Source organism: Balaenoptera acutorostrata, chromosome 12, assembly GCF_949987535.1.
Source record: "Balaenoptera acutorostrata chromosome 12, mBalAcu1.1, whole genome shotgun sequence".
Taxonomy (NCBI): Eukaryota; Metazoa; Chordata; class Mammalia; order Artiodactyla; family Balaenopteridae; genus Balaenoptera; species Balaenoptera acutorostrata.
In genome coordinates this window covers 92,095,738-92,118,923 of record NC_080075.1, presented here as the reverse complement: position 1 = coordinate 92,118,923, position 23,186 = coordinate 92,095,738, and the positions used below count along the sequence as shown (strand labels likewise).

The window sequence follows — 23,186 nt, the reverse complement described above, 5'->3', positions numbered from 1 at the left end:
ACTTATTTGAAGCCTTATCTGAATCTTATTTTTTCATGTGCAAAATAAAAGGTAAGCACAAGGTCACTGGTTTTCAGTCTTTGAAAGAAGACATCAGAAAACTTTATAGTAGAGAAATCTGACAGACACCACCTACCCAAGTGATCAAGGTTCCTATCACCAGTGATAAAGTGATGTTGATATAATATACCTCTTGGTGTGATGCAGTGAGAGGGCTCTGGTGTTACTCCCCCAAATCCATAACTCCAGTCCAAAATGAGAAAGTATCAGCTACACCCGAATTGGGGGACATTCTACAAAATACCCAACCAGCACTCTTCAGAAGTGTCAAGTCATGAGAAATAAAGACTGAGAAACTGTCACAGTTTGGAGGAGATTAGGAGAGAATATGAGTATATGCAAGGTGCTATCTTGAATTGGATCCTGGAGCAGAAAAAAGGACATTAGTGGAAAAACTAGTGAAATCCAAATAAGTCAGTTAAGTAGCATTGTCCGAATGTTAATTTCAGTTTTTACAAATGGACTGTTGTTAGGTAAGATGTTCACAGCAGGGGAATCTGGGTGAACAGTATATTGGAACTCTCTGTACTATCTTTGCAACATTCCTGTAAGTCTAAAATTGTTTTAAAATAAAAAGGTAAAAGAAACACCAGAACTTCTTTTTCCCCAAGTGGAAAGGGAAAAAAGGAACTGTTTGGTGGAAGAGAATGTGGGTGGGCTGAAATCCGTACATTCAGCCTTCCCTTTGCTTCTTACTGACGTTCTCCCCCCAGTTTCCCGAGACATCTCCGAGGGCCACCAGGGCTCCAAGGAACACAGTGGGAGTACAGTTTACTGACCAACCTCTTACGGGCCTTTCAGCTTAAAAAACTATGGCTCCAAGTCTTCCAAGGAGTAATATTTGAGCAGTAATAGAACTCAATCAAGTTAAATTTTTCTGATCGATTGACCCTTGGGTTTGATAACATGGAAGTCATTTGCAGCATTAACAATAGATTGTTCCTATAGAAAGATGACCTCAAAGCCGGATAGGAGTTAATCCAAAAAATGGGAGGAGTGGAAATGGAGATGTCCAGCACAGGCAACACTTCCCGGGTGTTCAGGCTGGAAAGGGCAGCACAGACTGGGGCAGTAGGTAGAGGTGGACACGTGGTCAAGGTTGGATCCCTTTTTTAAAGGTAGTGGGTGTTCCAGCATGTTTGTCCTGATCTAAAGGGGAACAAACTGATGGTGCAGGAAAGAGAAGGGATAATTGCCAGGAGGATGTGCTTGGGTAGGTAAGAGATGTGACATCCGTGTACAGTTTAGAAATAGGACAGTCCATCCAGAGTGATGTGCAAAGTAACAGAGTGTATGGGTACAGATGGTGGTGGGTTGAGAAGTGCAGGGGCGGGAGCCTGTGGGAGGTCTCTCTGATCACCTCCATCTTCACAGATAGACACAAGGTCATCAGCTGTGAATGCAGAGGGAGGGAGTGGAGTTTTGAAGAGAAAGATCATGAGACGGTTGCTTGGAAGAGCGAGCTACTGGATGGACCCAGGGATGGTATTAGGGTTATGCTGTAGAGCTAAGGGATACTGGGAAGTTAGTGATCATGAATCAAAGGAATGAGTCCGGTGATGGACCGTAATCTCTGGGTGGGATGAGGAAGGAAGCATGCCCAAGGTGGGAGAGGGCCAGAGGGATGGCGGCAGGGTCGGTGGGGCGGGGCGGGTGATGACCAGGTAGAGGAATCAGAGTTGGGGCACTAAGGGGAGAGGGCTGTAAGGACGGGAGGGTGGAGCCGAGAGGGTTAGCATTCTTGGTAAGGACGAGGTGTAGGGTGTGATCGTGGGAGTGGGTAGAGTGCAGTATCCTTGGATGAGAAGCCGTGATTGGAAGGTGGCCACTGAGCTCCCCCAGGATGATGACCCCCCAGGGGGTTATGTCAGAGGGAGGCACGGGAGACACGAGCTAGGGTGGTCCGGAAGAGGAGGGCGTGGCTACTGCAAGGACAGGGAGTGAGCGGGAGAGAGGCTGAGGGCTTTTAGGGCTGAGGAAGGGATGAAGCCTGGAAATGCCCACTTCCAAGCACGTGAAGAGTGAGTGAGCAGCCTTCGCTCAAGAGGGCTCCTGGGGAGACCGTGTCCTCAGGAGGGTGTGACCTGGGTAGCCTCTCCTGTGGGGCGCTTTGAAGTACGCATACCTCCGAACCAGCAATCTCCATCTAGGAGTTCATCTTGAGGCTATAAAGTCAGAGATAAATGCTGATTTTATACTCCAGACTTCATTTAGGTTACAACTTACAACAAGTGGTGGGTCTATGACTTAAATTTATTTCCATTTGGGGAGGTGCTATTCTCTATTTTCCAAATTTTCTATGATGAGCAGCACATTTGAATACAGAAAGTTAGAATTATTTTAAGAATAAAAAAACTATACTGGTTGCAGGAGAACTCATTAGGTTAATCTGTGATTCTAGGACTCCGGTTGGGATCTTCAGACCACTGTCAAAGATTTTGTGAATTCAAACTACTTTTTGATTTGATATGTAATCCCCTGAAAGGACTTCGTAAACGTCTTTGCTGATTTATCTAAAAACATGCCTAGCTCACAGAGAAATCAGATGCCTACGTAATTGTTACCAAACACAAAAATTAAATGCTGTCTAACTTTGGGTTTCTGACTTTCATAAAGTAATTACACCTTAAACCAAAACATTGGATTTATTTTCACAAATTTGAGCCTGACATCTTAATTCATAACTAGCAGCTGCCGTAGATTCTGGCAGTCACAAAAATAAGTGGCAATGAGGAAGAGGTTTCAAAGCAAGTATTGAATACAGTACTTAACAATATGTTCAAATCACATTATACTTTTTTTAAAAAAATTATTTATTTATTTATTTATGGCTGTGTTGGGTATTCGTTTCTGTGCGAGGGCTTTCTCTAGTTGCGGTGAGCGGGGGCCACTCTTTATCGCGGTGCGCGGCCCTCTCACTATCGCGGCTTCTCTTGTTGCGGAGCACAGGCTCCAGACGCGCAGGCTCAGTAATTGTGGCTCACGGGCCCAGCTGCTCCGCGGCATGTGGGATCTTCCCAGACCAGGGCTCGAACCCGTGTCCCCTGCATTGGCAGGCAGATTCTCAACCACTGCACCACCAGGGAAGCCCACATTATACTTTAAAATGGGCCTTGGGGGAATTCTTGGTGGACAAAGGCAGTGGTTTTTCTGATGTCATCCAGCTGTTGTGATTCTTGGTGGCTTCTGACCTCCCACAGTTGTCATCAAAACCAGCCTTCTCCTGAAACTGTGAGTTCTTGTTGTTTTTTTCTCTGCTCCAGCTTTCAGATCCCTCGAGCTGCTGCTGCTGGCAGTCTAATCTCTCCAATCAACTCTCCTAACAGCTTCTCGCATTTCTTCTTCTGTGACTGGCAGACCCCTGCCCTCCAGCTTCTCTCGCTTGTCATTTTCGTCTCACTTGCCAACATAACAGGTCTTCAGAACAGCTTCAGTCTAGTTATTTGGCTCCTGGGTTCGTTTTAACTGAAGTGCATATTAACAAAAATATTTCTGTGTTAATTATGTCAGTGGAAACGACACACATGTGTGTTTAGGAGCATTTATCTGCAATAGAACAACTCTTTTCATGCCATGTTGGTGAATCGGCAGAGACTCCCACAAACTTTAAAATGCCTGAAATCAAAGCAGAATTGTCAGATAAGAGGTGAAATGGGTGGATCTGCAGAAGTTTTATTGCATTTATTTATGCTGTGCTTGTGTGTACTAGTGCCTTGTATCTTGCAAGTACTGATGTAAATTACACATTTCTAGGTTTAGTAGTTTTCACTGTAGACTGAATATTATATTTTTACTGCTCTTTTCTGTTGAGGTTTTTGACGAGCAGCTGCCGTGGAAACTGAGCAACATTTTCTGGTTGTTGGTGGGCTACACCCAACACCTGCACTTTACAGTTTGCCGGTCAAACTGGAGAGCCCTTGTTACCTATTACACCTTGTTATGGAGCGAAGGAAATGCCACAATATTCCCCCTGACTTCCTACTGGGAAACTGAATGAGGGGGGAGTTTAAAAAAAAAACTTAACTAAAATATGCTTTTTTTTCTTAGAGGAAGAAAAACAAGAAGATCAAAATTCTGTTGCCCCATAATCTCAGAGGCTACAACTGGCATAACGTTGGCCTGACTTCCTGTGTAATAAATGCAGGACCGTACTTTTACCAAAATGGCCCTAAATGCTGTCTGCCCTCCTCAATGTGCTGACATTCCGCTAATTCTTTTAGCTGTAGATCTCACATCACAATCTCATGGTATGTAAACCCTTTGGTCAGTGTATTAATATTAATATCTGGGTTTTTCTTTTTTTTTTTTTAGCATCTCTCAAGAACCTCAGCAAGAGTAAGAAAGTGGTTCCGTTTCCTGGTAAGAGAGCGATTATCGTGGCCATTTACGGGGTGTGTGTGAGATAGGCACATGCCTGCTGTGCTCACTCTGTCCTTGTCAGTTACCCCCGAAAACGTGTGCAGCGCCTCCACTGGGCCACCACCGGGACTTCCATTTGAGGGCAGATGGCTACGCGGTCTGGCTTTGAACAAAAGCTTGCCCTTTTGTAACTGTGCCCTGACCTCTGCAAACCCTCTTGCGTGGCACCGTTTTTAGGTGAGTTGACAAAGGAAGGTTTTTAAAAAAAATTTATTTATTTATTTATTTATTTTTGGCTGTGTTGGGTCTTCGTTGCTGCGCGCGGGCTTTCTCTAGTTGCGGCGAGCGGGGGCTACTCTTCATTGCGGTGTGTGGGCTTCTAATTGCAGTGGCTTCTCTCATTGTGGAGCACGGGCTCTAGGCGCGTGGGCTTCAGTAGTTGCGGCACGCGGGCTCAGCAGTTGTGGCTCACGGGCTCTAGAGCGCAGGCTCAGTAGTTGTGGCACACGAGCTTAGTTGCTCCGCGGCATGTGGGATCTTCCCGGACCGGGGATCGAAGCCGTGTCCCCTGCATTGGCAGGAGGATTCTCAACCACTGCGCCACCGGGGAAGCCCCAAAGGAAGGTTTTTACTCAGCACAGGTGACACTATCCGTCAGCCAGAGGTTCAGTCCAGGCGGAATTTGCATTGTTCAACTATACAGTTATTTTATTGCATTTGTCTTTATTAACATTTTGTAAGAAAAAAGGAGAGAAGAGAAAATAAAAACTTGAACTTGGGCTAAGAAGGTGCAGGTTTCAGACAGGAGACTTCAGACGAATATGGTTATTCTTAGGTGCCCTGAAGTGACACATTTTTAGCCATATTTAGGGGCTTATTGGATTATGGGTTCAGTTCTGAAAGAAAACAATACAGAACAAGTATGTAATGCCGGAGACATCTCATCGGCCATTGCATTTAAAAGGCAAACTGAACTCAGGGATGTTTGAAATACATTTTATTACATAGCAATGCAGCAACATATTATTTTATATTAATGTTTAATGCAATTTTATATTAAATAGTAGGGTGATCTGTTATTCATATAAACACACTTTAATATCTTAATACCATTTTTAATTTTGCACATTCTAATTTTATATGTCTTTAGGGATGCTTTATGTGTGGGACTAGGGACTGCTGGTCCCTTTATTATTTATTCCCTTTTTTTCATTTATCGGACATTTTCTGAGTACCTTCCACGTGCCAGGCTGAGCTGGGTGCTTGGGAAACAAAGATGAATAAGACACAGCCCCTGCCCTCAAGCAGCTCGAGGTCTAGTAGGCGAGACAGGCTAAGCAGAGGGTCAGCCTGCGTGTGCAGGGAGCCTGTAGGGGGCGCTAGGCTGGCACGTGAGTGGTGAGCAGCCTCAGATCTTCCTGGGGGTTTGCAAAGGGCAGTTTCAACTCCTCTTGCCTCTCACCGTCTCGGCCTTTCATTTCCATATAATCGTATAATACCTTGTGACAGTTCTCAGTTTTTCTTCTATAATCCCCTTTTTTTGCTCTTTAAACTTCTTGTGATAATAATAAGTGTCATACCACATGCACAGTTTGCCTTCCGCATTCATGGATTCAACCGACAGCGGATCAAAAATATTTGAAAAGACATTCCAGAAATTTCCAAAAAGAAAATCTTTAATCTGCCACGTGCAGATGACTATTCACATAGTATCTAACCATATTTACAACGTTCACGTAGCATTTACATTGTATTAGGTATCATAAGTAGTCTAGAGGTGATTTCAGGTTTACAGGAGAATGTGCCTAGGTTGTATGCAAACACCATGTCATTTTATATAAGGCACTTGCTATCCGTGGGGCTCCTGGAACCAGTACCTGCAGACACCGAGAGACAACTGTGCATCAATTTTTACAGTTCACTGTGTGCTTTAATCACTTAGCACCATAATCCTACATTTCTGAAGATCCACACTTTCACCCGTATTTTTCGAGAAAGAAATAACTGAAACCCAGGAAGGGAAGGTGATTTGTCCAAGATTATTCTGAAAGTAGGTAGGGGAGCCAGGACTCAAGTGTCATTTTACCGTTCTTTAAAAATGAAACAAAATAGTATGGAGCTGCCGACTCTGAGCTCGGCATTGATTGTGGAGAGAACACATATGAGATAGATTCAGCTTTGTTGTTCTCAAGAAGCTTGTTTCTATCGGGGTTGGGACCCAGGTGTATAAACAGACAGAGGTTTGTATTGGCTACCCTGGAAATGTCCCGAAGAGAGAATGGCTGACTGTCCGGGGCCAGGAGAGAGGCTGCAGAGAACGATAGAAGGTGTTACAGAGGAGAGGGTTGCTCAAATGCCTCGTGCCTTCACAACTCAGGAGGAGTTTGCCAAGGAGGCAGTGCTGAGAAGGGATGCGGGGCAAGGGGTCTGCATGTGCAAATGCGTGGAAGAGCGATGGCCCGTTGGGGGGTGCGGCTGGAACAAAAAGAGGGTGTCAGGGAACAGTGCGAGGGGAGGATGGAGACAGGTGAGGCTCGGCGCCCAAGATCTGCTGTATCAGTGACAGGCGGTGAGGCCAAGTTGTAGTAAAGGTGTCAACCCCAAGTCTCAGTGACTCGACACAATGAACGTTTATTTCTCGACCACACAAAGGCTGCTTCGGGGTGGAGGCTGTCCTGGGTGTCTCCCCTCCCAGCGGTGACTCAGGGATCTGGATCCTTTGTGATGCCACCATCTTCCGGAGGAGAGACAGGAGGTGTCATCAGACGCTTACCCGCTCAGCCCAGAGGAGGACTTCACGTTCACAGCCCTGTGGTCGGGCGAGACATTTGGCCCTGCCTGGGTGCTGGTTGGCTGGGAGCTGTCCGTGGCAGCTCGACACTAGGGCGGGGAGCACAGTCTTGGTCTGCTGGTCGTCGCTGCCACGCCCTTGTGTGTCACTCGAAGGGTTTGGTCTTTATCCTGTAGATAATGTTAAAGCAGGGAGATGATGTGATCAAACTTATGTTTTAAAATCATCACTCTGACAGCGGGAGGGGGAAGGGAGAGGTAAGAGCGTTACGTGCACCCACACATTACATCTATTAGATGGTGGCGTCGGGACCGTGGCAGTGGGGCTGCATAGGGAGAGACAGTTTTCTGGAAGTAGACCATATTGACCAGACTTAGCCACAAAAGGGATGTGAGAGATGAGGAGGAAATTGGAGCTGGGGTTTCTGGATTGGGGTCTGGTGTTACTCCTGAGAACAAGAGGAAGAGCAGATTTGGAGTGAAGGGAAGAAGTCGGGTACCTGGCTTCTCTCAGATTCTGTGAAGCTCCAGCTGAGGATGTCTTTCCATGTGTTGTTTCAAACGGCGGTGTTTTCAGTTTTTAGGAGTATCCTCTGATTTCCTACAACAAATGGCATTTATCTCTGTAGGATCGTGTTGGCATTGGCGAACATGGTTTGGCTGGCGGAAGGTTCATAAGTACATGATAATCTTCCTGTACTTGATGGGTTGTTCTTCATCTTGTTGGTGCCTCTTCTGGAAAACAGTGGCTCTGGATTCTCCTGCACTGATTCTTTTTTATTTTAGTAAAAGTGCCTTCCCTACCTCAGTGACTCGTAGAAAAAGTAAGAGTCTTTCCAGTGGTTTTTAAATATGTAAACAATGAATGGACTGTATTTCTAAATGAGAGTAAAAGTGATAAGACAAGTAAAAGCACATTGTAAGTGTAATATCCTATGTGAAAACTATTTTATTAATATTATTACTGTCATTTTGAAATCAATGATACAGTAGCAATGCTTGTCATTTTATGATTTATTTCACCTGGTTTAGATGGCTACTATGTTTATTGGTGATGTTGTTTTATTTTGTTTACTGAAAACAAAAAGAACCATATGACATTCTAGAGGAAAAAAATACACCTGTACTACTAGACAGCCCAGTAAAAATAGAAGACCAAAGAGAACCACCAATGAGACAGCAATCACAAGAAGAGTCATCGCCAAGACAACCAGACGTAAAACTTGACAAACAAGAATTGCTTAAACAGTTATACTTGGGACAGTCATCTGATGAACAGATACCTGAGAAGCAAGAATCATTTGAACAGCCATCCCTGGGACAACCATCCCAAGAACAGATACCTGACAAAAAAGGACCCCCTGCACAGCCATCCTGGGGACAAGCATCCCAAGAACAGATACCTGACAAACAAGGACCCCCTGAACAGCCATCCTTGGGACAAGCATCTCAAAAACAGATGACTCAGGGAGAACACAAAGAAGAACATATACCATGAAAACAAAATATCAGCCATAGTTGTGAAGAACAACAGTCTGAAGCTAGAAAGGATTGTAAGGCAAATGAAAATGAAATTAAGCCTTTTTTTCACATTATGCTGAAGAGGTATGCTAGTAGAATATTAAAATTAATAAATTTCATATTTTGGTGCCCAGACATAATGTTTTAAAACAATGATTGAGACTAAATGTATCTGGAATTCTTTCTTCTGTTCCCTGAGTGTAAAGCTGGAAGTGGAGGGGTGTGGTTGATGAGATTTGATGGATGTTGTCACGGGACCCAGATCTTCCCTTTTTCTTAGAACATCACCCGTATCTGGCATTCCAGAGTGACTCAGCCATCCTGAAAATTATACGTATTTACATAGTTATCTATAATTAATTATTCCTATTTAAAAGTGAATTAAGACATAATTATTATTCATATTATATATAAATCCACACACAAACACATCTACTTTATATATACATATACATAGATATACATGTCAGAAATAGACAATAGGACCCCAGGGAATGGTGCATTTTTGGTGACGAAGGGAATGGACTTTCAAGTCAGACTACACAAGTGTGTGAACTAGGTCTGTGTCTCATCCATAAACTGGGGCTAATAATAATGCCTACCTCATAGGTTGTTGGGATAGTTGAAAGTGGTAATGTTTATTGCTGGATACATGTGAGGCACAAAAAAAAGTTAACTATACCGTTATTTCATTTTGGTGGTTGCCTTTTTTCCATTAAATGAGGGATGACAAGCAGATTATTCTACCCAGAGCTTCTGCTAATATTATTGCCAGATTTGACTCTTAGGAGGGTTAACTGTTAAGCTTCTCGACTGCCAGAACAAAGATGGCAACAAAGATTTCAGGATTGTGAAGGTCTAGTTAAAATCATACCAGTTCTTCACCATCTGTTAATTAGTAATACAGTGTTGGCATGTGGAAGGAGAAAGGAACGCTATTATTTCACCATATTTATGGTTTCTTGATTTATTGTTAGACTTGACCGTAGCATTTGTTACACCTTACGGAGGAAATTGTAATCAAATGGAAACCATCTCCATCTTGTCTTTAGATTTTTTTCAGTTAATTAATACATTTCTGGTGGAGAACCCATCAATTTTGATCTGGCTCCATTCTTACAACATGTTTTGGTGCGTGAAAAGGAATTTAGAACTGCATTTCTCGTTCTTTTTGCCTGAGCCCTCTGTTCCAGTGTCTGGTGCGTGTTATTGTGGGAAAAGGATGGATTCGGGGTAAGAACCTCCGGTCTAGTCCAGATGTCACTCTTTATTGACCCAACAGTCTTGAGCATTCACTTGATCTGGTGTGTTCTGTAAAATGAGAAGCGTAATATTAGAGCTGGGAGCAAATCCAGAGATCACGGTGTTTACAGCAGACATTGTACCATGAGGTCACCATAGGGATTAGTTAGTAGGCCCAAAGGCACATGTGACCTGCGGCTTATAGATAACAGGGCAGGACTTGGACTCATGTTTTTCTTTCTCCTTTAAAATTTATTGTTTTAGTTCCAAATCCACTAAAATACTTAATCTGCCTTAGTATGGAATTACTGTATGACAAATGAAATTAAACTCTCTAAAAGTCATAGTAATATTCTGGTGTAAGATAGATTCTTTTTATTTTAATGGATACATAAATACTGCTTCATTTAAAATATTGCATCTAGATGACACCCACATTTGGGGCCTAATTTTAGAGTCATCTGGTTTCTGGGGGATGGATTATGTATCAGTATGTAATACTGAATCACTCCCTTAGGGATTAATTCAGTATTAGTCAAACAAAAAAATTCAGATTCAAACAATGCCAAAGCATCTCAGCACATTTAAGGATAGGAGCTGGGGGTTGGGAGGGGAGAAGGTGGAGAAGGGGCAGGAGGGACAGAAAGGGGCCTCTTCAGATCAACTGAAATAAGGTGACCACTAACCCTGAACTAATTTTAAAATCATTTCAAAATAAATTTTCAAGGTTGTTTTCTGCATCAGTGCCTGCCTGGCAGAAAACTTCTGCCTGGATGCGTTGTGATTAGTTTTTCTCTAATACTGTAGATCCTGGACTCTCAACATGACAGAGATTGTGGCCCAGAAAATCACCCAGAATCCAGACTTTACAGAAATACCAGCTCTTGTGAGAACTGAGAGTAGAATGTGCCCAGATCACAGCTTTAGAAAGTTTTTCCTTTAACCTTTTTTATGTTTTTCAGATGGCCTGGGAGTAGAAATCAATAAATTTTAAAAGTCACCCTTATATCCACTTGAAGTCAATTTTTCTTCCATCATGGTGCTTCCATCTCACATAAGGACAATTTTTTTTTAATAAATAAATAAATTAATTAATTTATTTTTGGCTGTGTTGGGTCTTTGTTTCTGTGCGAGGGCTTTCTCTAGTTGCGGTGAGCGGGGGCCACTCTTCATCGCGGTGTGCGGGCCTCTCACTGTCGCGGCCTCTCTTGTTGCGGAGCACAGGCTCCAGATGCGCAGGCTCAGTAGTTGTGGCTCATGGGCCTAGTTGCTCCGCGGCATGTGGGAGCCTCCCAGACCAGGGCTCGAACCCGTGTCCCCTGCATTGGCAGGCAGATTCTCAGCCACTGCGCCACCAGGGAAGCCCCCGGACAATTTAACAGCAAGAAAATCTTGTCTGGGGTGAAGCTGAGGCCCCAAGCAGTAGGGTCTCCTCAAAAGCTAAAGGTGAGGGTTTTCCAGTGGATTCCATATTGTTCTGGTTCCTTTTCTTGGTGATATTTCTTTTTAGTAAACATTTAGAAGAGTGAAATGTGGTTCTTTATAATTAAGTCTCACAAAGATTGTTCAGAAAACCAGAAGGGTTTGGAATAACCTGTGCACATTTCCCCTAATGACTTTTTTTTCTTGGAATGTGTATTGGAAGGTATGGTTTTATTTTTATGCAACTTGGAAGTTCTCACAAAGAGGTACCTAGAACCTCTTGTATGTGAGGTTCAAAGTATGAAAATGTTACCTAATAAATGATTAATTCCAAACAAAAAGAAAAAAAATACTAAGCCACCTGGGAAATGGATTTTAAATTCTATTTGCTTATTTTTATGAGAAAATACCCACGTGGCTAAGTGCAAAGATTTAGCAGTTTTCTTTAGCAAAGATTTTAATTTTAGCAAATAATGTAAATGAACATGGGAAACATTTCCCTTTTACAGAAAAAAAATATGGCAAAAGAAACTATTTCTGATTACACTGAGGTAGCACAGGTTACTTTGTACATGAGGAGTTGCTTTTTTCTTACACTTTTAAGATTCTCTCTTTGCCTTTGACTTTTGATAGTTCAATTATGATGTGTCTAGGTGCATAACTCTTTGAGTTTATCCATCTTGGAGTTTGTGGAGTTTAGTGTTCAGCTACTGATTGGACAGAGATTCTCTTAAGCACCTTGATTCAATACATCCCCAGCCTTTTCTGAGGGACTTCATATGTGCATTGGGTATCCCTTCAATACTCCAGCAGGGAATTTACAACTCTGCTGTAACCTTCACTTCCTGACCAGAGCCTCAAGGTCAGACAGAGGTGAGGGTTTAGGGTCTTCTCAGGTCTTTCCTGGGCATGCACACAGCTCTGCACATGTATGTGGCATTCTGGATTCTCAGGAATATGTCAGAGCTTTACAAAGCCCACTATAGATGTCTCATTCCCTAGTTTTTTCTTAAAACTAGAACTTAAAATGTAAAAATTTTTTGGCCAGCCTCTTGTTAGTCCCAGTTAGTGTTGCCACACCAGGCTGCTGTGATGTTAAACAACTGCCACTGATTGTTTTTGACAAATGCCCAGAGATAGGGCTGTTTATACAGAGTGAGCTCCGAGTCAGGTCAGACAAAGAGAAGCCTTGAGAATGGAGCTTTTTGCGGAGCTGCCAGAATGGTCGGATAATGACAGATTTCTGGGTATGAGTTTTGGGGAGCTCCAAACCCCTTCTGCCTTCTCCAGTGGGTGCTAAGCTGTGGTTTTCACAACTACCAAGAAACAGTTGTGAGGTGATTCTTTTTCAAGGCTATTGTTGAGCTGGAGAGAGGGAACTAGGAATAGGTCAAATTAAAACGTCACAGAGTTTGCTGTTCCTACTGAATAAATGCTCCTTGGATAGCTACAACCCTTTGATTAATTTCTAGAGTCCCGAAAAAGTTGATTTTGACCCTTTTTGCTGGTGTTCTCCTTACTTTTATGAAGAAGTGAACTTTTGATGGTCCTTACTCTGCTATTTCAGAAATGCTTGTCTTGAGGCATTCTTGACATGGCAACTGGTGGGAATGCAGATCGTTCCATTTCTGCACCTGCCATATGTTTTAAATTCTGTTCTCTCTTGGTTCATACAAATACAGAGAAGCAGATCAGCAATCCCATACGGCCACTGGACTGGGGAATGGCATGTCAAGTTCTCTCTCTTGAGAGTCCTCAATCTCTGTGATTGGTACATATGACAGTTTCCTTTATTTGACTTTGGGTAGATGTGGGAAGAGGCATTATTCTTCCTCCACCACAAGGGAAGCAGGGAAGGAAAAGCTGAAGCATTCTCCTTTGAGCCAGTGATTAAGATGACCGTATAAATTTATTATCTGAACTAGGGTACTTTTGATAATGAGAAGTGCTACTAAAAATGATTTAATATATGTATGTGTAAGTAAAGCGAGAGAGAGAAAGAGGGCTAGAGAGAAGAGAGGAGAGAGAAAGAGAGAGACACACACACACACACCCAGGCTCACACGTGCACACACACACACATACAGATTTATTGACCACAAAATTAATTTTATCACATTGCTGCATCTGAAGATGGTTTTATTAAAAAACAAGTTTTGAAACTTTTGAAAGCAAGTTTTTATATAAAATAAATAAGATATATCCATGTGCATTAAGACAAAATAGGGGTTTTTTGATACTGATGATCTGAACTTAAAAAAAAGCAGAATAACCACTCTTGGTATATATTCATGTGTGTTAATTGCATTCCTAAAATTATATTTATTTAATACCATGTCCCTGGAATTTTTCAAAAAATATCTGCTTTTAATATGGTGTAATTATTTTAAATTTCGTATAAAATTTCCTTTAATATTCTTCAAAGTAATATTTTGTGGTTAATAAATTTGAAATTTCTGACACCTCCAATTTAATCGTCTCTACATACTGTTATATTTTTAATTCAGAAAATACTCTCTCTAGAGGTGCTGAGGGACCTGGTAATCTCATAGCAAATTTTGCTAAGGTGAAAATTCTCATTGCTATTTTAAAAATATTAAAATTGTAGGGCTTCCCTGGTGGCGCAGTGGTTAAGAATCTGCCTGCCAATTCAGGGGACACGGGTTCGAGCCCTGGTCTGGGAAGATCCTACATGCCGCGGAGCAGGTGGGCCTGTGAGCCACAATTACTGAGCCTGCGCGTCTGGAGCCTGTGCTCCGCAACAAGAGAGGCCGCGACAGTGAGAGGCCCGCGCACCGCGATGAAGAGTGGCCCCCGCTTGCCGCAACTAGAGAAAGCCCTCGCACAGAACCGAAGACCCAACACAGCCATAAAAAAAAAAAAATTGTAAATATTTCAGGCAAATATTTTTGTAGTTATTGTCTGTTGCTTCCAGTCAGGATGTCTTTTGTTGACAAATATTTTTACCAAACAAAACTCAGCAAAGGGTTGTTTCTATTGATGATTCTTTTAACGTTTTGTTAAATTTATATGCTGCAAAATCACAGAGCCTCTCAATTTTATGTTATTGTGATAAAAATACAAATTAATCCAATTAAAAATAGGTTCTTCATAAACTTCCTACTAGTTGAGATACTTCCAGGCAAAATTATAGAATTTCCAGATTAAGTCGTCCACTTGAACTCTCGTCATTCAATATGTTGAATGCCTTCTTTGCTTTTTCTTTTTTTTTTTGGCCGTGCAGCGTGGCATGGCCTGTGGGATCTTAGTTCCCTGACCAGGGATCAAATCAAACCTGTGCCCCCTGCATTGGAAGTGTGGAGTCTTAACCACTGAACCACCGGAGAAGTCCTGGTTTTAAGCTTTTCCCCACAAAATTGCAAACTTGCAATTCTATGAAATATAGTTGCAGTTGTATAAAATAAGATTGAAGGCTTTATTTGGCTCTATTTGTTGGATAATCTGATCAAAGCTTACAACTGATTTTGAACAGACAATAACCAAAATTTAGAAAAATTTGAGAAATGTTTACTCCACTATGGATTAGAAACAAGGTAACGAAACATGTTTTGTATGCGGTGCAGATCAAGAGTACTGGAGACCTGTGGGTGAATGCTGGGGCTCTTATCTGTGGAAAATGCATGAGTTTGAAGCCCAGACGTTGTGTAGGTGACCCTGGCTTCAAGCCTCTTCTGCTTGCTTCCTGGATCTCGGATGTGTCTGGGTAGGGTAGAGAAGTGGCCCATCTTCCCTCATTCTGAAATAGGCAGCTCCCTTTAGTTGACTCCCTGGTCATTTCCTGCAGCCCTTCTGGGGCTGTCCAAAGGGGCACCTTGTCATTTCATGAAGTATTAGTGATGTGGCAATCAATTCGAGCAGGTGGGCACAAGTTGTATCCAGAAATGGCATCTTGGCTGCAAGAATGCTGCCTGTCACCAAGATGATGGATTTCTTTTAAGCAGTATCTCTGCTTATTATTTATAAGGTGCATCTAGTATAAGTCACTGCTTGTAACTCAACTGAACAATTGAAAAGAAAATTCAGGGAAGGCTCAGCTTTAACTGTACATCATGGACTCTTTGGATGTTGCGTTTGTCCCTCCAATTCTGCACTTTAAATGCTAAAATAAAATGCTTATAAAAGAATACGAGACTTGACTGTGAACTTTGAGGTTTAGAATGGTCTACCCAGAGAATTTTTAAAAAGTTAAGTGTAGTGTGTTGGTGGCATTGTTCACTGGTGACACCAACGGGCATTAGTTTGAATAAAGTTTGCATCTTGTATTTCTCAGTGGGAATACAAGGTCACATGCCAATGAAGCTGAATTCCTTCCTCAAAAAATACACATAGGATATTCAGAATTTTAAGAATTTGAAAATCGGCGAGCTTAAATTTTTTTTCTTAATCCTCGAGTGACATATTCTGACGTATTTCTGGAATTCTGCATAATGGGCAAATTCCAGATTGCAATGGAAGAAGAATCAGGGGACACCCACCTCCCTGGGGCACACATGCTGGTGAGCTCGCTGGGAAACTGCAGCACCTAGATGCAATTCCTTTTATTTTTATTTTAAAAAATCTGACCAGTGAAAACTTAGAATTTTTCATGCATCACTGATTTGGGGCATGTTTCCATTTTCCCTCCCCCCCCTTTTTTCTTTAACACAAGATGTCATGGTGTGGTTCTTCCAGCAGATCAGAGCACAGCAAGGAAATGGGCCCCTGGCACCCTTCCTGGGGCAGGAGCCATTGCTTCGTGCTCTCTGAGAGGAAGGATGCGGCAGACGAATCACCTAAATGCCCGTGAAGCTCAGGTCCCCCTGCTCCGGAGGGCATCCGTCTCTGATGTCGCAGGTGCACGGCATGCACCTTCGTGGCACTCAGGTGTGCCTCTCTGAGGAGTTTGAGGACACAGGGCAGAATGTGAGGCGGGCTTCCCTGGTGGAAAGGGTGTCGGGCAGGAGAGCGGCCGCGGGGCTGTGCCGGACCCTGCAGGACTGGACCTCCATGTGGTCTGATCTGCTGATTTTCCGTGGGTTTGTTCTCGGCCAGGGCCCCAGGTAAGCCCCGCCCCCCCTTACAGGAATGTGAGTTAATTCTAATTTTAGATGACTTTTTTTTCTATCTAGTTTACCGCCTAAGATTGCTAATTCTGACTTTCAGTCTGCCATTTGACACCAGTGGTGTGAGTTGTTAATACAGACAATAAATTGACAGGCAGGAGGAAGAGCTGGCCCTGGTCGGCTGGCTGACGTCTCTGGAGAAATTTCTCAGGCCCCGCCTGCTGTATAGATCAGCACCAAGACTGAACAGCGGGAGACAGTAAATCCCGTCATTCCATTTAACCTTTCCTACCTTAGCGCAGTAATCTCAGAAGGCTCCAGAGAGGCAGGGTAAGACTATTTCTAGAGGAAGTAACTTAGCAGAACAGCTCCCAGTGATCTCCTAGATGGAATTTGAAATTATGAGTCTCCCTGGCTTACTCGAGTATTGATGGCTCTGAGGCTGTCTCGTGGGACCAAGCTTCATACGGTATTTCCATGGACACTGTAGTCAAACTGCAGCAAGCAAGAAGCCAACGGGCTTTCCCTGGTAGTGGCAAACCAGCCCTTTATTATTGCTCATATTCTGAAATATCACAACATACGAATAGTTAATCTTTTGAGACCCTTAGAGATGTCAGATCAGAAAGTCAAAGATCGAAGTCTACATATAAGTCCAGCCTGTGAGCTGCTCTGCACACGTGCCTAGTTTTGCTAATGGAAAAGATTTTAAAAACATTTGCTCTCAAAGTGCCAGCAGTGGTATGAAGTAGGGCATTTACGTCCATGTGACCCCCAACGCAGCCAAAAATAAATTAAAAAAAAAAAAAGAGAAAGCGGCTTAGTCACACTGCTAGTGATGAATGTCAGGTGCCAGCAGAGCTCCTGTTGCTGCTGGGAGGGGAGCAGCTATTTCACTGTGCTGTTCACTGCTGCCTCCAGGGCTGGGGACCGCGGCCAGCACGCGCGAGCCCTCCAGACGTACTTGTTGAACCAGCCCCTCCCGGCAACATCCCAGTTCCGTGACAAGACCTAGCTAGAGCCTGTTGCGAAACGTGTTTGCGTCTCCCGAGCCCACATCAGTTGAGGGTGAAGAAGGGATACCAGAACCTTGTGGTGTTGCTGCCAGAGATCACGGTCAGCAGGAAGTTTGGAACCATCTTTTTTGTTGGTAATCCATCACACTGGGTGAGGTATACGTGGAACTAGCCAGGTGTGCATAATTAATAACCAGCCCCAAGGGACATTAGGAAGTCCTTGAAACTACTCTCTTTCCAGTTAAAACAATAAGACTGTTCGCTCACGATTATATTGATGAATCCTGCTTCTCTGCAAGACAGGCACAGGCTAATTGGCCTTGTTGTAACAATTACTCAAAAGAGAGATCCCTCTTCTTAAATGACATCTAGCCCCGAGGAGGGCCTGGGGGGAGGGGCGGCGGCTCCCTTTGTTCTCGCTCGTGACCCCCCAGGGACAGTCTCCTTGGGCTTGTGTCCTCCGGCTTTTCAGGGAGGTTGGTTTTCCTAAAGTAGGGAACACATATTTCTTCCCAATTATATTTCATCTCCAGCCAGTTTCTGACAAGACTACTGTTCACCTTTATTTTTCCTCAGTGTAGTGACCTAATCATGGGAAGAAAACGCCACATTTGATAGTAGTAACTGTGATTGAGATCGCGTTTATTCAAGGGGCTTGGCCTGAGCAACAAGCTAGATGGTCATTTACCAGGATGGATAAAAGCAAAAGGAGATAAAAGATAAAAGGAGGGAAGAGCAGGTTTGGGAGGGGGAAAGGGAGAATTAAGGGTTCCATACGTGTGGACAACACCAGCATATAGATGCGGAATCCCTTCCCTGACCGTTTTTCATGCCTACATTGACCTTGACAGAGAAATTTCATTTAATGGTCCCTGTTCTGTAACTCTTAATACAGTGAGGGAATAAAAAAAAGAAGACTGAGCTTACTTTTCTCTCCGCCAAACACTGAAACAATGATCTTTTCTGTCACCATCTCGATTGTGATCTTGTTTGTTTTTTATTTCGAAAGATCTTAGAAGTATCCAAACTGATACAGTGTCTGAGAGTCAGGCAGCCCCTGTGCGTGGGAGGATAATTGTGCCGCTGAACATGAGTTATTTTCTTGCCTTGAAGGGTTAAGACAAAAGCATCAGAGCAGCTCTGTTCAGCCCAAGAATTTCCTTTTGCTTAGATTCTGAAGAGCTGCAGGTCACTGAGAGAGGTCTGTCCTTCGAATTCTCTAAGCTGACAGGTGGATGTCTATAGCCATGCTGAGAAGTCCTGTGAGATGAATATCAGCAGAGGTGCAATTCTGGAAAAAGGCTCTTACTTATTTGAGGGAAACTCTGTGTGGTTCGCAGAGTGAAGTGGGTAACCTATCTGTTAATAGCTGTTTATCAGAGCCAAAGCTGGGTTAGGTTTGGTCCTATGTACTTAGGTCAGCAAACTGCGGAGGATTTGGCCACTCCTGCCCCGTGGTCTGTAGGTGGGGGTGGGTTGAGAATTTCACTAGTCCTGGTTTCATGGCCAATGAAAAATTAATGCATTTCAAAACCCAGTATGATATCACTAACACATAGTTTTACTTGAAAGAATTCAACCTTGTCTGAATTATCTTAAAAATCTGACTACAGTATTATAGTGCTGACATACATTTTATGTAGCATTGGACTTGTGCGACAATAGAGTAGGTAAAGTTTCATGTTGACGTGCATCATCTGTAATTCTGACAATTTATGGGGCAAACCATCATTCTATCAATTGCCAAGTAATAATTAAGTCCCACCTTCTCCCAGTCTCTAGTTGCAAGATGAAGGGGTGGGGTGTGGAAGAAAAAACAAAGAGAAGCGTGTACAGAATATCATTATTGATCTTGATGGTCACCAAATGTACCCTTTTTGTCTAGATGTTTTCTATTTTTTTCAAAGAATCTCTTTACAGTATTTCTAACTCCGTGCTCACCGGAATTCCTGGATTATGGTGATGTATATATATCAATGGTTAGTTAGCCCCCAGGCCCTTGTGGAACCCCTTGAGAATGCTTCCATCTTTGACAGCTTTTCTTTTGGCTGAAAGGGGTCAGAATTCTTTTGGCAACAACAAAGGCATGTCCGCTACCTTGTAACTCTTTTGTGTATGTGGTCACGTTTTAGCCAAAAGGATGCAAAATCTTTCTGGGATTTTACATTAATGATGGATGATGCCATAGTCTCAAGGTACAAGAAAATTGAAACGCTCTTGGGTCATTGAATTTTTATCAAGTTCCGATGATATTTAAAATATTTTCACATCATTTGCTTAATCTCTTGCTATGCCAAGAACATTTACAATTAGCCTCTGATTTTTAGCATTTTTTTTCAGGTGAAGTATTTGTGGTTCATTCTTTTTCATAGTGTATCTTAAATAGATATGACCTATCTAGCCAAGATTTTAAAGACTCCTACATTTGGTGGTTTGTTTGCATTGCTTATTTCCACCTGCTATTTCAAATGGCTGAAAATCAAATGTGGAAAAATGCTTAGAAAGTGTAAAAGAAATGTTAAGTGGCCTACCAGAATCATGTAATGCATTGTGTGAAATATTTAAAGGGTGAAAAAAAAGATAACCATAAATATGCTAAAAATGAAACTCTGACCTGAATGCAATTTTTAAAAATGTGTTTTTTGTTAACATTAATCTTTTAATTCATTTTACTGTGTCTGCAGCACAAAAATATTTCCTTAAATTAAAAATGATAAAATCTATTATGCATTGTGGGCCTTACCACTCGGCACGGAACCCAGTTTGAGCAGCTGAACTGGTGGAAGTGGTGTGACTGTTCAACTCTGCTGATGCCAAATCTGGATAAAGATTATTCCATTGGCTTAAAATTTGTGGAATAATATCTAGGTTTATTATAATGCCATATTTTAATTGTTTTCTGTCAACTTGAGTGACACACACAAGGAACTGCATCCATTTGAAGAATTTCGAAACACTTACAGACCCGTGAACTGGCCACCGATTCCGAGTACGGAACATTTCCATCAGCCCCCAAAGTTTCCTGGTGCCCTCAGTGGTCCATCTCCGTGTGGTCCACGCCTGGCCCCAGGTAACCACTGATGAGCTTTCGGTCACTAGATTGTGTTTTTATAAATGAACTGTACATCATGTATTCTTTATGTTTTGTTTTAGATGTTAAGTTTTACAATTGCTAATAAAATGTGTACTTTTTCAAAAAACAGTTATTTGGTTATGAACCTGCAAAAAGAACTCTCTTCATTAGATAGGAGAACACGTTCGCTCTGCATGGGGGCCCCTCTCCCGACAATGTGTTCATTTCCTAGGGCTGCTGTCACAAAATACCACAAACTGGGTGGCTTAAAACAACAGAAAATCATCCTCTCACAGTTCTGGAGGCCAGAGTCTAAAATCAAGGTGTCGACAGGGCCACGCTCCCTCTGAGACGCTGGAGAGAATCCTGCATTGCTTTGTCCACTTCTGACGGTGGCCACCAATACTTGGAGTCCCTTGTTTGCGTCACTTCAGTCTCTGTCTCATGGAGTCCTCTCCTGTGTGTCTCTGTCTTTACTTGGCAACTCCTCTTCTTACAAGGACACCAGGCATTGGATTTAAGGTCCACTCTAATCCAGCATGGCCTCACTGTAAGTGATCACATCTGCAAAGACCCTGTTTCCAAATAAGGTCACATGCATAAGTACTGGAGGTTAGGACTTGACCATATATTTTTGGGGGGGACACAGTTCAACCCATAAGAACCGGTTATGTCATTGGTCCTAGGATTAGACATATCTTTGGGAATGCCCATTTTAAATGATACCATGTGGAAAGCCTGAAGATTGACAGCAGAGGTTTCAAGGACAAAAGGCAAGAAAGGCTATAGATTGAGTTCTTGCTGATATGTAAAGATTCCAGTAACAGTAAGACTGAGGCCAAGAGTTCAGCTGCTCTGGACAAGCCACCTCTTCCTCCCGGCCCGCTGTCTCACAGTGGGCGCTGCTGGTGCAGAGCAAATCCCGCGTGACCCAGAGGCTGGGCCAGGCAGGCGATTGGAACAGACCCGTCTGAGGGGAAGACAACGTGGGAGCCACACGTACAATTTCAAATTTTCTAGCAGCCGCGTTAAAAGACGTGAAATGAAACAGTGCAATTAATTTTAATAGTATGTATTGTATCTAACCTCATAGACCGAAATAGTCTCACTTTCATGTCCAATCAATATAAAATAGGAGCGAGAAATTTGACTTCAAGTCCAGTGTGTAGTTTACGTTTACAGCACATCTCAGTTTGGAGGAGCCATGTTTCAAGTGCCCAGTAGTGACGTGTGGCAGTGGCTGCCATACTGGCAGTGTGGCGTTACAGCGGCCATCAAAGTCTTGCTCTTTTGGGGTGAGTGACTCGTGCCATCTTTGGACGTCAGTGGCAGGACGCCTCCGTGCCGTGAAGGTTGAGTGACTGAGCCGGCATCTAACAGAGTGATGTATGGTGTGACCGTCTCCATCCCAGCGGTGCACCTGTCAGAAAGGAGGTACCATGATGGTGATGAGGAGGAGGAGGGTGAGGGTTTGCGATAAGGAAATAGGCTGGGAGCATGTATATTGCTCGCCGAAGTCATGCCTTTCAGAGACGGGGGAGTCTGGCCAAGGCTCATGCTTTCTTGGGCCTCGCCTACATCCTGCTGCCCTCTTCACCTGGGAAGTGAGGGGGAGGCCTGGATGACCCCTGACGTTCCTTGCAGCGCTAGCACTGCACAGTGATAAGTGTTTACACCATCTTTGGCCCAAAGGCTGCACGAGCAAACATGCTGTTTGGCAGTAAGTCTTCCACGCTCACAACAGCTGGGAGTTTGGGATCTCTGCATTTCCATAGCTTCGGTGTTTGGCTGGAGGAATGATTAATGATAAAAGCAGAAAACAAATGGTCTGAAATCCAGATACCTCAGCCAAGTCTCACATGGCTAGGTCCCAGTAGTTATAAATAATAAAATAATGACATCACTCTTCTCTGTGATCCAATATGGTGTGAAAGGAAAATAAATTGCTTATCATTTGCGAGTCCCAGCTATATTTTATGTTGTTTTACTTCTTCTCCATGTGTTTTTCTCAGTTGCTTCGACACGATGAGGTGTATTCCTGTCGGTTTTACCCCAGCGTTCAGCCTAGAAAACATTCCTCGCCTCACTTACAGATACGTTTAATTCCCTTTTCCAGTTGCTGCAAAAGCTCAGAACACAGTCTGGACTTAATCACCCTGATCCCCCCATGCTGGTGACAGAAGAGTGTGGGTGCCTTGGGGTTTAGGTACTGGGCCCCCGCGCCCTAAAAATAGAAACTTTGGAAAGTAAGCCCGGTGATGACACGGCTTAGGTAGAGAAATGCAGTCTAATGCACGACATTTCGCCATTTACTCGAGTCTGGTTGAAATAGTTGATCAGACACAGGAGCTGTTTCCTTTAAAAAGGCCCTAATGTCCTATGGATTACTGAGTGCAAGGCTCAGCCATTCACCTATTCATTCACATGACTGCATTCAATAAATGCCACCAAGTGCCAGGCGTGGGGCAGGTTAGGGGGAATCAGACCCGAATCAGAAAGTGTTTTTGACTGTCACACAGAGTGAAGTAAGTCAGAAAGAGAAAAACAATGATCGTATATTAACACATATATGTGGAATCTAGAAAAATGGTACAGATGAACCAGCTTGCAAGGCAGAAATAGAGACACAGATGTAGAGAA

The 23,186-nt window shown here is 43.1% G+C and overlaps 1 protein-coding gene across 1 annotated transcript in view; it reads left to right on the top strand.

The window, feature by feature from the left end:
- Positions 1-17,472, top strand: part of DCDC2C (doublecortin domain containing 2C) — a 102,541-nt gene extending 85,069 nt beyond the window's left edge. Inside the window, 3 exon segments of the mRNA XM_057557909.1 lie at positions 4,372-4,419; positions 16,249-16,454; positions 17,379-17,472. Coding sequence (XP_057413892.1) covers positions 4,372-4,419; positions 16,249-16,454; positions 17,379-17,472 — 348 coding nt within the window.
- Positions 17,473-23,186: the final 5,714 nt, after the last annotated feature.